The sequence below is a fragment of the Heterocephalus glaber genome, unplaced genomic scaffold, assembly GCF_053883595.1.
Source record: "Heterocephalus glaber isolate CG9 unplaced genomic scaffold, H.glaber_assembly_v1.0 deba00001564, whole genome shotgun sequence".
NCBI classification, from domain to species: Eukaryota; Metazoa; Chordata; class Mammalia; order Rodentia; family Bathyergidae; genus Heterocephalus; species Heterocephalus glaber.
Window position 1 is genome coordinate 18,266,213 of NW_028258351.1, and position 15,594 is coordinate 18,281,806.

General features: G+C 37.6%; 1 protein-coding gene across 1 annotated transcript in view; it reads right to left on the reverse strand.

Annotated features, from left to right (window-relative positions):
- Positions 1–264: 264 nt before the first annotated feature.
- Nup88 (nucleoporin 88) overlaps positions 265–15,594 on the reverse strand; it is a 39,755-nt gene continuing 24,425 nt past the window's right edge. The window contains exons 8-17 of the mRNA XM_004857332.4: positions 12,264–12,362; positions 6,925–7,015; positions 4,266–4,367; positions 2,598–2,756; positions 2,211–2,336; positions 2,043–2,108; positions 1,835–1,915; positions 1,418–1,544; positions 985–1,103; positions 265–437 (exon numbers count right to left, since the gene is read on the reverse strand). Coding sequence (XP_004857389.1) covers positions 374–437; positions 985–1,103; positions 1,418–1,544; positions 1,835–1,915; positions 2,043–2,108; positions 2,211–2,336; positions 2,598–2,756; positions 4,266–4,367; positions 6,925–7,015; positions 12,264–12,362 — 1,034 coding nt within the window. The 3' untranslated portion in view covers positions 265–373. The remainder of the gene's footprint in view (positions 438–984; positions 1,104–1,417; positions 1,545–1,834; positions 1,916–2,042; positions 2,109–2,210; positions 2,337–2,597; positions 2,757–4,265; positions 4,368–6,924; positions 7,016–12,263; positions 12,363–15,594) is intronic.

Below are 15,594 nucleotides of genomic sequence, written 5' to 3' on the forward strand. Positions count from 1 at the left end.
GGGTTCTGACCCCCTTTGCAGTCACATTTCTGACACTGCTTCTCTAAAACATAGCTCTTACTGCTCAAATATGGAGAAAACACAGTAGGGTCTCGGAGATCTGGGAGTATGCAGCTAAACCCTTGTGTCTTAGGATTTTTTTTTTAAATCCTGGGCCCTTGCTGACTACATGTAGATTTTCATTATAAAACACATTCTAATTTTTAAATAAAAGCATTTATTCAGTAATTATAAAATATATTAAAAATGAACAACACACCAAAGTTCATCCAAAATGCCTCTTTATAAATTAGACAGTGCTACCTGTTTGTTTTACACTATGGGTTTAAATCTTTAGTTGTTTCAACTTCAGGTGAGTCTGTTCCTGGTGGTATCAGAAGTTTACATGATTTCGTATATCATTGATTTGCTTCACCATTTCCCTTATGTGTTCACCTCTGTAAAATCAAAGTCACTCACTTTTAGAAATGAATAAGCCATTGATAGGAAGTCTTACGAATTTAAACTGGTAATGTTGAAATATCTAAGAACAGCTTTACTAAAATTACAGTGGTTCTTTGGTTCACGATTCTGGTTGCAGTTGTATAGTATGTATATGCTTACAATTTTGTTGCAACCAGAACTGTTGAACGAATTAAGTTTTTGAATTGAAGTGCCACTGTAACAGCTTAATGTTTCTGATGGGTAGCAATAGTTCAGTATTCAGTTAACAGTAGCTCAGCTATTATACTTTTCTTTTTGTGTGTGGCAGGAATTGAACTCAGGCCCTTATATATGGTAGGTAAGTGTTCTATCACTGCTGCATTCCTAGCTCCAAGAAATATTTTTGAACATATTCATTGGGAAATACTTTTGACCAAAAGTCCTATGTGTCCCTCAAATGCCAAAACCAAGGTTTATCTGGTCAGAGAGAGGTTGATTTTGGCATACTGCAAAAGAACAACTTATCTTGCAACAGTAGCGTGACTGGAACCATGTACTTACTCCTCCTTGAGGACAGACTGGATGCACTTTCTCTGGTAGGCACTCAGAGTAATGGTGGGTTTTTGAGGACTCAGAACCTTTTCCATCTTTTGCTGCTGATAGTCTTTTTTCATAGTAACCTTAAGTATCAGAGAGAACATAGATATTTTAGCGATGGTTTGCCACACATTTTGATAGTAGTTTTAGTCTTTAAAATTATCTTCCAAGATTATTTTCTACAGAACAAATGTTTCATTTTTAAGAAGGACAGATTTGCTGAGCATGGTGGCACATGCTTTTAATCTCAGCACTTGGAGGCTGAGGCAGGAGGATCACCGCAAGTTAGAGGCTAGCCTGGGCTATGTAGTGAGCTTAAGGCCAGCCTGAACTACATAGAGAGACCCTGTCTCAAAAACAAAAGATAACAAAGACAGATTTTTATATTCATTCTTACCTGTTTGATAGCATTGCCCAAATGTCGAAGTTGATCAGGGATCAGCTGTAATTCTTTCTTCATGTCTCTCTCACTATCAGAGAGAACTGGGAGCTGAGAGTGAAAACTGTGAAGTACTTTTTTCATCCTTTAGAAAAGGTAAGCAGACATCTCAGCTTAAGATCTTTAATTAGGACAAATCATAAAGGTTTTAATTCATGATTTTCGTGTCTGGGAAGGAGGTATGCATAGGCTGGGTTAGGGATCACCATTCTATCTTCCCTGACACATATTTCAGAGGAGAGGTTGGGAGGGCCATTCAGTTCTCTAGTTAGATCAGCCATGCTAAGGTCCATTTTCTTAATAACCCTGTTAGTACCCAAATACTTATAACATTGTTATTACCTTAGGGAACCCAAGGTTATTTGGCCCACTGACCTGTTCATGATATCTTCTTGTTTTTCCTTGGCTTCCTCATATTTGTCAGCTAAGCGCTCAGCCATTTCCCGTAGACTTTTTCTGATGGCATAAGAAAGAAGAGACTCTTGGGATCCACCTTAATGTTAAAGCCAAATGATATAGTGCAACATCTTAGGGTGAGATGCATTCCCACTCTTACCTGTTTTGCCCCAATTTTGATACTTACCTCTCTTCTCGACAATAATTGAGATCATCTAGTTGTTTCTTTTTTTGGTCACATAATAATTTGACCCTTCAAGGAGAAAAAAAGTTTATTTAGAAGCCAGGTATAGACTATTACGCTGCACAAGCTAGCAGCCAGGGTCCAACAGTTTATGAACAGAGGACATCGTACCTCCGCTGAATCTCCTCCTTTGCCAGGTCCTGCTTAAGAATGTACTGTTCTCTGAACACCTGGGTGGCTCTGCTGATGAGCTGGAGACACTCTTCAGGAGGAGGGGCCAAATCCTTTTCAGATGACCTTAAAAACAAAGTTTCTATCATTTTCCAAGCAAAATAAAACAGACTCAAATCATAGTTGCTTTTCCCTCTTCTTGTTAGCACTTTATCATTCTCAGGTGCCAGTTTTCTCTATTCACTGATTTATTAGATATCCCCTCTGTCTCTTCAAACTCTACCACAGTAAAAAGTGTATGAAACAGCTGAGGACATAAATGATGAACAGTAATTTGAGAAGAGAAGATAACCCATTCTTAAAACCTATATGCCCAAGATCCCATACTTCAGAAATGCTGGATTGGCAGCACTACGTTGCAAAATGCTCCTAATATGCTTTTCAAAGGAATCGGGGGTTTCAGCCAGAATACGGAGAGGAGACTCTGCAACTTCATCATCATCTTGGGTGCAAAGCAAAGGAGGAGATGCTGGATGGACTGTACTTCTGTAAAATAAATAAAAGTATATCAAGAAGTTACTACTGTATTATAGGGAAGCAGAAACCACATTTATCCAGAACTCTGGAGAAGACCTATGAAACTAAAAGGTACTTTTACCCTTCACTTTTGTAAAAGTCTAAGAATCCATGTTTTCTGCTGCAAAAAGGTCACCTTACCTTATTATTATCCTTGGTCTACCAGTGATGCCATTTGTCAAAGCATTTTAGAATGTACCACTCCAAATTCTTTTTCAAATGACCACAAAAGTACAAAAACAGAAGTCCATCATGGACCCTTTTAGCAAAGGGTTTTATATTTATAAATAAAACTGTAAACTTTGGCAGTATGGTAAAGCAACTTATTTTGAAGTCAACAAATCAAAGTTGGAAAAATGTTGGAATAGTAACACAGACAACTTGTATTTTAGGGAACTGGCAAAAATCTATTATTTGAAGGTATCCAGATGATGAGATTTTTCCCTTTAGGATTTATATCTTTTGTACCTAACTAGTGTGACTAGGTCTTAATTAACTAAGGCTAGTATAGTTTTTTTTTTTTTAAGTATGGCATTTTGAATACTATGCTAAGGCAACTGGCAAATACTTTCCTGTGATTTTATTAGAGTGGTTCCTGTTTCGTTTAGCCTTGCTAGTTTTTATGTGTCTTTCAGAATAAGAAACACAAAATTTATATTTGAATTGTTTCTTTTCCACATATTGTAACTGATCAATATTTATAAAGAGCAGAGGACCTTCTAAGGACAGTGAAGTAATGCTGTATTTTGCGTAAGTCAGTATATAGAAATACAGGCTTTGAACTCATTTGGGTCTAGCGTTTGATACTCTGATGATTTTTGGTCTTTGTACTTCTACGCCTACATTCATAAAACTCAAAATGACCTTCCAGGGGTGCTTAGAAAGGAAAACACTAAGGGGAATGAGGAGCATGAGTAGCTTTATACTGACTTTTTTCAAGAATTTATAATCCTCTCTGAGGTCCCCGTGAGGCTGTCGAAAAGGAAAAGTGTGAATATGGACTCTGGACAATCAATCAGATCTACAGCTGCATTCTACCTGTTAACTATAACTTCAGCACATGCTAAACTCTCAAGCCTCACTTTCTTTCCGCTAGGATGGGGTAACAGTGCTCTTAAGGGCTGTCCTAGTGATTCTAGGAGCAATGCAGGAAAATGGCTGGCTTCTCAGCCTGATCAGAGCTTGATAATCATTAAACCTACTTCATAGAATGATGCATTTAATCCCCCCCCGCCCCGCCATGATGCTTTAAAGAAAATCACTTGATTTTCAGATATGTGACAGAGGTTTCAGATAGTAAGTCTAAAATAAAACTTAGAAATAGCAGGGAAAACAAATATTCACCCTTCTAGTTCTCATGTCAGAAGCTAAAGCATAAACTCTATAGGGATAGTTTCAAACAAGTTACTGAAGGCATTTTCCCACTTTAGATTTTGCAATATTAAAGAGATATGTAGAAAAATACAAAACAGGACATACAGTAAAGGCCTTATAAGGCATTCATAGGCACTGGTAATGCAGATCATCGTGGGCCCAAGAATATCAGGAACTATCCAGAATCCTTGAATGGGAGCTGGCTGCCTGGAGAAACATAGGTAAGTTACAAAGCAGCAAATATAATCATACGAAAAGCAAAAACTTGACTGAGCTCTGTGGCCTGTTCAGGCCTGGGCTGGCGGTCACTTGGGACATGATGTCTTATCAGTGCAGTAACTTCAAAAGTGGTGAAAACCTGTAACACCTCTCTGATCATCCATATGGACCAAGCTACCACACTGCTGTCTAGAAGCCATTTACCAAATTTCTCAAGAAACCACGGCCTCTTGGGATGCATTGTCATTTGAGCAGTTTACATGTTACACTGAAGTCCCCATTTGTGTCCTCCCTAGCCCAGATGTAAACCAGGTTACAGTATCTTTGTGTGCTTAGTTTGGTACCTGAAAAATTCAGTACTTGAAACTTTTATTTCAGACTGCACATTCAATGAAGCCAAACAGCTGTCACAGGACTTCATTTGGTGTGTATAACATACATCTACCTCTCATTTTCTTCCTACTTGACTAAAGAAACTGGAAGCTGGGTATGGTATTACCTGTCTGTAATCCAAGCATTCTAGGAGGCTGAGGCAGGAAGATTGCAAGAGCCCAGACTAGGGAACTTAGCAAGATCATATGTCAATATAAAAAATGAGCAGGCTGGGCATTAAATGCTGCAGCCAAGTATGATGGCGCATGCTTGTAATCCCAGCACTTGGGAGGCTGAGGTAGGACTCCCATGAGTTTTGAGGCTAGCTTGGACTACATAGTTGAGTTCAAAGCCTGCCTGAACTACGTAGCAAAACTCTGTCTCAAAAAAATACAAAAACAGTGCATAGGAACTGCATTCAGTTCCCATTACCACAAATAATAAAATCTGGAAACTGTGGCCCTAGGTGGGAACTTAAGTCATCTTACCCTGTGACCATAATACATTTCTGTCTCTGAATGTAATACATTTCTGTCTCTGAATGTTGATGCCACTCCTCTTAAATCTTCTGAAGATTGTGCTGTCAACTGAGTAATTTCAAAATTTCCCTACTGCTATTTCCTCTCAGCTTATAAAAGTAATGTTCCTTCCATTAAAAAAAAAAAAAAAGTCCCCATTACGGCTCCCTGCGGAGTTTCATTATGTCTGTGTCTAGATCCCCATAACCTATTCTCCTTTCTCACCTTTAGAACAGCAGTTAACATTATCTCCCATTCAATTTTTTTTTTTGTGGGGTTGGGGGAGATCAGAAAGGCTTTAGAATTTTATATTATCAGAGTGAAAGCCACATACACTACATAACAAGTATCTAGGTCAAGAATTACTACACTGCAGCGGCCTCATAAGACCTCCTATGTCACCCTCCTTGATCACAGCCTTTCTTTCCTCAATAGAGGTAATTACTACTCCAGATTCCATGCTGTCCTGCCCTTGTTTTGCTTTACAGTTTTCCTATCTGTTTTCATTCCTGATCTGGACTAATTTTTTAGAAACTGACGTATTTTTCCCTGTTCACTTTTCAACCTGGTATGGTTTGCTATTTGCTGTCTTGCAAGTATTTTCCCTGTGGTCCTTTGTATTCTAAATCTAGCTCTGTTGCTCCGCTCGCTGCCTTGCTATGCTTTCATGATATTATTGCCCATTACCTCCTCTTAGAAACACCTCTTCCTTGACATTTTTCCCTCCAAGTTCTGGAGTTTGTCTGGCAGCCGTTTTCTCAAGTATTCTTCCTTGGCTGGGCTCCTCTGCTCCACTCACTGCTCATGCATAAAATAAGTGTTGTGTACTTCTTTCTTCTCAAGTCTCCTCTATTCATTCTAGGACCCTTTGTAGGTGACCTCTGCCAGAATCATGGTGGTGACAATTCTCACATTCTCAGTGTCTTACCTGAATCACTCTAAACTCCAGACCTACAAACTCAACTATCTACTAGGCTCTTCCACTCAGATGTCCCATGGTAAATGTGCTTTTTCTTTCATATCCATTTTTCTGAATACTGCATCTACTTATCTCAAGAAACCTGGGAGTCCTTCTAGGGAATTTTTCTTATTCATATATTTACTGAGTAGCTACTATGTTACAGAGTAGACAGACAAGAGGGAGGCCAGCAGTGTACACTAAGAAACACAAGCTCTGTCTTCATGTATGTTACAGTGATGCCAGACATCAAACAAGTATAAATTATAATATGTAGCCTGGCATAGTGGCACATGCCTGTAATCCCAGCACTTGGGAGGCCGAGGCAGGAGGATTGTCGTGAGTTCCAGGCCAGCCTCGGCTACATAGTGAGTACAAGGCCAGCCTGAATTACATAGCAAGACTATGTCTCAAAAAAAAAAAAAAATTATAATATGTACTACCAAGAACAAGAACAGGGGAATCAAGGGAGTCTTCTCTAAAGAAGCGACATTACAATTGGAAATGAGTAAGAGCCAACAGAAGACAGCAAACTGGGATTGGGACTGGGATAGATGAAATAGTATGTGGAGTGGCCCTGAAGCAAGAGAAAGTCTGTAGTGAACATCTGATGGACTGGATACCCTTAGGGATGAAGTATCATGTATTACTGAAATGAACAATTGTCACCTGTGTGTAAAGGGGAGACAGGCCTTACCTGCATGGCAGTGGCTTCGTACAAAGGATGTGCTCCACAAAGCATTTCTGTTCTGCAGCAAGTTCTTGTAAACTATCTTTATCTTCTTCATCTACAAAAGAACACATTATATAAACTAAATGTTTAGAAAAGTCTCCAAATTAAAATGATGTTGTTATTTAAATATAATTAAATTTTTTTCTGCTTCTCAAGGATTATGCCCTTCTGACAGATATATCCTTACTCCAGGGATCTAGATTTCTGCTCTAGGAATGGTTTTCCTTGGTCAGCTTTCTAAAATGCAGAAATGTTTCACTGAGAAAAATCCAAAAATCACTCCCTTCCACAGACTATTCCTTACCCACGGTTTTTTTTCTAATAGTCTTTTGAAACAACCCACAGTACCATTTAATGCTCCTAAAAGTGTACAATTCAATGCGTTAAGTATAGTAGAATTGTACAGCCAATACAACAATTTAGAATACTTTCATTTCCTGAAAAGAAACCCCTACAGCAGTGGTGAACTTATGGCACACGTGTCACAGAAGGCTGTATGTATCACTGAAAGCTCTAAACGTTTCACCATCACTGCCACCATTAGTGGTCACTGGCCAGTTGCCACCAACATTCCCAGACCCATGTAATCATTAATCTACTTTTTGTATCTGTGGATTAATCTATTCTGAACATTTCATGTAAATGGAATCACACAACATGCAGTTGTGTGTCATTTGGCTTCTTATGATGTTTTCAAGGTTCATCCATGTTGGAGCAAGTATGAAAACTTCATTCCTTGTAGTTGAATAATATTTCACTGCAATGGATGGATATACCACCTTTTATTCATTAGTTAATGGATGCTTAGCTGTTTGGCTTTTGGGCTATTATGAATAATGTTATGAACATTTGTGTATGTGGACCTAAGTTTTCATTTCTCTTGGGTATATACCTGGGATGAACTGCTCAATATATGGTTAACTGTATATTTAATGATTTCAGGTACTTCTAGACTATTTTTCAAAGTGTTGTATCATTTTACATTCCCATAAATAGTCTATGAGGGTCCCCATTCTTCCACATACTCATCAACACTTGTTATTGTCCATCTTTTTCATTTTAGCCATCCCAGACAGTATAAAATCTAAATGTGGTTTTGTGGTATCACATTTCTAAAATGACTAATGATGTTCAAAATATTTTTTATGTGCCATGTATATACTATCAAAGTACCAATGTCTATGCAAATCCTGTCCATTTTTAAATTGAGCTATTTATCTTTTTATATTAAATTCTGAGTTCTTTATATGTTCCAAATATAATTCCATTATCAATTACATGATTTGCAAATAACGCCTTCCCTTCCATGGTTTGTTCTCATGTTTCTGATTGTATTCTTGATGTTTTTAATCTTGATGATCTGTAAAGTATCTTTTTTTCTCTTGCCTACTGTACTTCTCATATCTTAACAAATCATTGTCTAATCCAAGGTCACAAAGATTTACACAGATTTTCTAATAATTTTATGGTTTATGTTCTTCCTTTTGGTCTTTGATTTGGAGTTCATTTTGGGGAACAGTATGAAGTAGGGGTCCAAATTCATTCTTTTGCATTGTGGATATCCATTTCTGCCAGGACCTTTTATTGAAAAGATTATTCTTCCCCCACTGAATTATTTCAGCACCCTTGATGAAACCAAATGACTGTTTATAGAATTTAATCCTAGACTCTCAGTTCTATTCCACTGACCTACAATATATGTATGTATATTATGCCAATATCACACTATCTTGCATAAACAAGCCTCAAAAACAGACTTCCGGATCACCTACAGCAACCCCAAAGGGAAACGAGATGGAACAATCTGATACTCAACCACCTGGGCTCTCTGAACTGGCAACAAAAGAGGATCTGGGAAAAATGAAATCAGAAATAATTACTCAGATAACACACTATCTTGATTACTACAGCTTTCTGCTAAGTTTAGAAACTGGGAAGTGTGGATCCTCCAACTTTGTTCTTCAAGAATGTTTCAGCTACTCTTGGTCACTTGCATATCCATTTAAATTCTGGGATCATCTTGTCAATTTCTGCAGAATCCATCTAGAACTTTTTAGGGATTGCATTGACTCTTTAGGTCAACTTGGGGAGTATTGCCTTTTAATAATATTAAGGCTTGTGACCAATGAATATGGGATGTTTTTCATTTAAGTTTGTTTTCTTTTGACATTTTGTAGAATTTTGCACTTCTGTTAAATTCATTCCTATTTTATTCATTTTAGTGCTAGTGTATATGGAAATGTTTTCTTAAGTTTCTGTTCTGTTCATTGGTAGCACAAAGAAATGGAATCACTATATTTGTATACTGATCTTAGACCAACAAACTTGTTGAACTAAAACTGTTAGTTCACTCAGTTTTTATGGTGTATTCTTTAAGATTTTCTACATAAAAGATCATGTTATCTGAAGATAACAAGGTTGAATGCAAGTGGCATGAAGAGACATCCTTCTTTTGCTCTTTAAGGGGAAAATGTGGAAAGAGAACATGTAAAAAAAAAATTGGAAACTGAGTTGAAGTGATTACCGAGCAAAGCTTTGACAATGTGGCCTGGTTTCTTCTGTTGATTACAGTAAAATACAAGGGAAGATAAAATTGAGAGAAGAACTATTCAACAAAAAGGAATACAAAATCAATTTGGGAAATTCACAGCCTAACTGGAAGGCAAATGTTTATAAAAATAGAAGATTTGCTGTAAAAACATTTGCTGGCTCTTAAATTGAGGGCTGGGGATTTAGCTCGGTGGCACCACGCCTGACTTGCAAGTGCAAGATCCTGACTTTGATCCCTGGTAACAAAAGGAACAAAAACGAGCAAAAACCATACTGCACAAAAAAAACACATGAGTTTTTTTCTCATGTTTACTACTTTCGGCTCATAGCTTAGAAAGATCGAAAGATCAGAAAAGAATATCCAGTCACACATAAGACTTTTTGAAGAGACTGAGAGTGTAACTTAGATCTTAGTCCTCTCAGCAGAAGTTAAAAAGCAGAGATGAGGGCCGGGGATTTAGCTCAGTGGTTTCACCGCCTGCTGCGCAAGTGCAAGGACCCGAGTTCGATCCCCGGTACCAAAAAAAAAAAAAAAAAAAAAAGCAGAGATGAGATTATTAAGTATGTGGATGAACCTGTTGTCTATAATTAACACCTGTGATGTGATGTATACGGGAAACCCGAATCTTAAGAACTGTTAGTGAATGCTAAAAGGGTCAGAAATAGAATAAGAAAAGGCTGTTCTGACCTTAAAATTTTACAAGAAACAGGCTGATAAAACTATGTGACTACTGGGCTGGGGATTTAGCTCAGTGGCACTGTGCCTGCCTTGCAAGTGCAAGGTCCTGAGTTCAATCCCCAGCACCAAACTAAATAAATAAATAAACTATGTAACTACAGACAAATGCTGCCTTTCTTAAAAAATTAAGGATGGCTCAGAAGGCAGAGTTTCTAAACCCTGAGGATTATTCCCAAACTTTGAAATATACTGGATTTGGATTTGGAAAATGCTTGGAGCTGTGATTCTTTTTTCCCTTGCATTTTTTCTCCTTTTGAATGGGGATGTCTATCACTGGTATCCTATGTCTCTCTCACCACTTGTTCTGGGAGTGAGTGTCTTGTTTTTACATTTCATAGGTTCACAAATAGAGAAAAATGTTGCCCCACAGTCACATCCATACTTGATTTAGATGAGAGATCCGGAACATCTGAGGTTAGAGCTTTAGAATGAGATGCTAAACTTCTATTGATGCTATAATGGTTTGAGATTTTGAGAATATTGAGATGAGGTGAATGTATCTTGCATTTGGGTCTGATCTAAATCTTTGGGCATCAAAGGCGTGGAATACAATTGGCAGAATAATGGATTTTCCAAAGACGTTCCACATCACAATCCTCAGAAATGGTGAAAATGTTAGCCTACATGACAAAGGAGAATCAGTTGGAAACTAAATGAAATTTGCTCAGAAGATGACTTTAAAATAGGGATACTATCCTGTCATCACAAATTTAAAAGTGGAAGAGGATAAGGCAGGATAAGGCATGATATCCACACCTGTAATCCTAGCTACTCAAGAGGCTGAGGTGACAGAATTGTGAATTTGAGCCTAGTATAGAGCCTTATCTCAAAAAAGCCAACAAAAATTGTGAAAGAAGTAAGAAAGGTTAGAGTGAGCTGGGCATGGCAGTGAATGCCTGTAATCCAGCTCTTGGGAGGCTGAGGCAGGAGGATTGCCGCAAGTTTGAGGCCAGCCTGGGCTACATGGTGAGACCCTGTCTCAAAAAAAAAAAAAAAAAAGGTTAGAGGAATACAACTTACAACTTGAGAAGAACTTAATCCATCCCATTGTTGCTGGGTCTTATAGTTGAAGAAAGAAACTACAAACCAAAGAATGTGGTAGAGAAAAGGGTAGAGCAGATTCTCCTCTAGAGTTTCCAGGAAAGAAGGAAAACTGCTCTGCCAACTTGAGCCCAGTGAGACCCATATAGGACTTCCACAGAACAGGAAGATAACAAATTAGTGATGTTTTAAGCCACTACATTTGTAGCAGGTAGCAGCAGTAGAAAACGAATGCAGAAAGTATTTAGCCTTTCACCAGAAAGCATCTGTGGGTTTTTCACAGATGTCCTTTATTAGTGTGAAAGACTGATTGATTTTGGTACCAGGAATCGAACTCAGGGACTCGCATTTGCCAGGCAGGTGCTGTGCACCGAACTACATCCCTGGCCCCTATTTTTTATTTTTAAAAGACAGGGTCTTGTTATGTATGGTAGTTCAGGCTGGCCTTGAACTCATTATATAACCCAGGGTGGCCTCCAACTTGCATCGATCTTCCAGTCTCAGCCTCCTAAGTGCTGGGATTACAGGTATGCACTACCACACCCAACTCTAATCAGTCTTTGTTATAGGTTCAGTCAAAAATATTTTTTTCTTCTTGAGTAAGTTTTGGTTGCTTATTTCTTGAAATTTGTCCATTTCATCTAACTAGCATTACAATTTCTTTAAGTTTGGTAGTAATATCACCTCTTGTTTCTGATTGTTGTAATCTGACTTTTCTCTTCTAGTTTTTGGTCCACCTAGGTAAAAGTTTGTCAACTTTGCTGACCTTTACAGAGAACTAACTTTTGGTTTCACTTTTCTTATTATTTTTCTTTTCCAAACTACTTTTTTTTTGGTACCAGAGATTGAACTCATGACCTTGCGCTTTCGAGGCAGGCGAGGTGATACTGAGCTAAATTCCCGGTCCTCCGAACTACTTTTTTGATAGAGCCTTTGAAACCTATTGAAAAATACAGGAAGTTAGTAAGCTTACCTGATCCAAGAAATTTGTGAAGTTTATGAATCCAAGTTAGCCCAACACTATGTACACCAGCTTCATGAGTGCAGTGATACCTTGAAGGACACTTGGGATCTGCAAGTGGAATCATTAGTAAGATAAAAGGTACCCATTAGAATATGAAAAGAATTTATCCCAGTAGCCTACAAACATATTTGTTAATGAATGTGATAAAAGGCTTACAAGGACTTTATAAGGTACTGGGCCTGTGATTCTGATATTTTAAATTTTTAATTAAATTTTCAAATATATTTTAAATATTTTTAAAAGTATAACCTAAGTATGTTATTTTCTAAAAAATAAGAGTTTACCAAAACATAAACTCTTACTGTCAAGTAACTCATCTATGTCTTTTGCATTTATTTATAGTTCTTCAAAGTAAAACACATTAGACATGGTCACTCTGCAGAAAACCTGTGCTTGCATAAGTCTCCTGACACGAAACTGGTGAAATAAGTGCACTCCTACAACTCAGGGACTGAAAGGACACTAGCATAATCCCTCAGTGAATAGTCCTTTCATAATAAGGAAGGTTTTACCTGTCTTCATAATGTTGACCTACAGACAGTTCTAAAGTTTATCTTCAGTTTTAGATTCTCTTTTGGTTGATAGTCATTTATATTTATACTAAAGAATGTGAGTAGTTATTAAATAATTTTAATTAACTGGCTTTGAAACAAAAATTTCTGTACTTCTTTTGAGTCCTAGTGTCAATAATACTCAGACTAGAATACGAGCTCCTGAATACCTATTATTACTTATAAATATTTATCTTTGTGGCTGAAAAGTTAAAAATATTATAGAAATAATGTATGTGATATAAAATATACAGTGATGTTTAAATTTTAAAAATGTATTACAGTAAAAGACATATTGCTGGGCATCGGGTCCCAGCACCCGGAAGGAAGCTCCCCCCCTCCATCCCAGGCTCCTAGGGCAGAGAGGGTGAGCCGGTCCCAGCACCCGGAAGGAAGCTCCCCCACCGCCATCCCAGGCTCCTAGGGCAGTGAAATTCAGCTGGTCCCAGCACCCGGAAAGAAGCTCCCCCACCGCCATCCCAGGCTCCTAGGGCAGTGAAGCTCAGCTAGTCCCAGCACCCAGAAGGAAGCTCCCCCACCGCTATCCCAAGCTCCTAGGGCAGAGAAGGTGAACCGTGAGGGCACCAGAAGCACACCCCCCCCACCGCCCCGTGGAAATGAGAAGACACATAAACAAGCCTCAAAAACAGACTTCTGGATCACCTACAGCAACCCCAAAGGGAAACGAGATGGAACACTCTGATACTCAACCACCTGGACTCTGAACTGGCAACAAAAGAGGATCTGGGAAAAATGAAATCAGAAATAATTACTCAGATAACAGCAAAGATTGTGCTCATGGTGCAAGACATGATTAATAAATCTAGAGAGGACAAAGATAAAAAAATAGAGGAGCTGAGGAACATGATGGAATCCCAACACAGGAAACAAATGGAATCCATAAAACAGATACAAACAGATTTCCAAGAGATTAAAAACTCCATCGAAAGTCTGTGCAGCAGAATGAACCAATGTGAGGATAGAATTTTACATATAGAAGATAAGATTGCAATTAGTGAGGAGGAAAAGAAAAATTACTTTAAAATTGTAAGGGAACACAAGAAATCAATCCAGCAGCTGCTAGACAATGCAAAGAAGAATAACATAAGACTGATTGGAGTCAATGAAGAAAGGGGAGAGTGTACAGATGACATAAAAAAACTCTTCACAGAAGTGATGGGAGAAAACTTCCCAAGCAGGGGAAAAGAACTTGACATACAGATAAGTAAGGCATATAGGACTCCAGCTAGCCTTAATCAAAAAAAAATCTACACATAGGCATATAATAGTTAGGATTCCAGAAATCCAACAGAAGAATAAAATTCTACAAGCAGTGAGAGAAAAGAAACAAATCACATACAAAGGAAAGCCCATCAGAATCACAGCAGACTTCTCAATGCAAACCCTCAAGGCAAGAAGAGCTTGGAGTGATGTATTTCAAGACCTAAAGGAAAATACCCTCCAACCCAGACTGATGTACCCTGCAAAACTATCTTTCAAAATTGATGGAGAAATAAGATACTTTGATGATAAAGAGCACCTTAGGAACTTCATGAATACCAAACTGGCACTCCAAAATATTTTAGACAATATCCTAGGAAAAGACAATGAGGATCACAACCCCAGGAAACCGAGCAGAATGAATCCACTGGGCTTGACAAATTAAATGCTAAGGGGAAGAATCCAACAAAAAGAAAGAGTCATGACAAGGCTTTTAAAACTTTTGACTTCATCTCCCTAATGAGTGTATAATTCAATCTTATTACTGTACTGATTAGTATGTTTCTGATTCTAGAGTTGCACACCTTTCCTTGTGCTATACTGGCTATTTATCATCTTATGTCTACATTTTAATTGGGTTGTCTATTAATGAGCTCTAAAAATTCTTTATAGATTCTGGTCATAGGTTATATGCATTGTAAATATGGTCTGTTTAAGGACTACTTTTCATTTTAATGATGTCATTTAAAGTTTAAATGTTGATGGAATCTCATTTATCAATTTTTTTCTTTTATACATCATGTTTTTTGTATCCTAGGTAGTTCTTGTCTACCCTGAATTCATAAATATTTTCCCTTATAATTTGTTCTTAAAGTTTTATACTTTTAGGCTTTCTTATTTAGGTTCATAGATCCCTTCAGGTTATTTTCATATATGGAAAAAAAGGTTGAGGTTAATTTTTTATATATGGATACCAGGTGTTCTAGTGCTGTTTGCTGAAGACACTATCTCTTCCTCGGCTCTTGAATTGAGTTTATATTCTATAAAGTGCTAATGTTAAATAATCTTTCAAAACTCAGTGGACTATATATGTGTGGTTCTATTTCTAGATTCTCTGTTTTATTCAAATGATCTATGTGTCTTTCCTTACACCAACACTGCCTTGATTACTGTAGTTTTAGAAGAAGTCTTAAAATTGGGTGCTAAACGTCCTCCAACACTGTTTTTGTTTTTGTTTTTGGCTTTTCTGGGTCCTTTGTACTCCTACGTAACTTTTAAATTTCAATATCTAGTTCTTCATTTATAGCAAGTGTACACTGACCTGAATTTTTATAAATACCTTGTGTTTTCTAATCCTGCTAAATTCAAGTACAAGTTCTAGAGGCTCCTAGAGATTTCTTAGTATTTTCTTTGTAGATGATCATTTCATCTAAAGATTTTGCTTCTGTTGTGCCAGTCCTATCCTAGTTGTGTCATTTTATTGCCAGACTATTTTGGTTTGAGCTTAT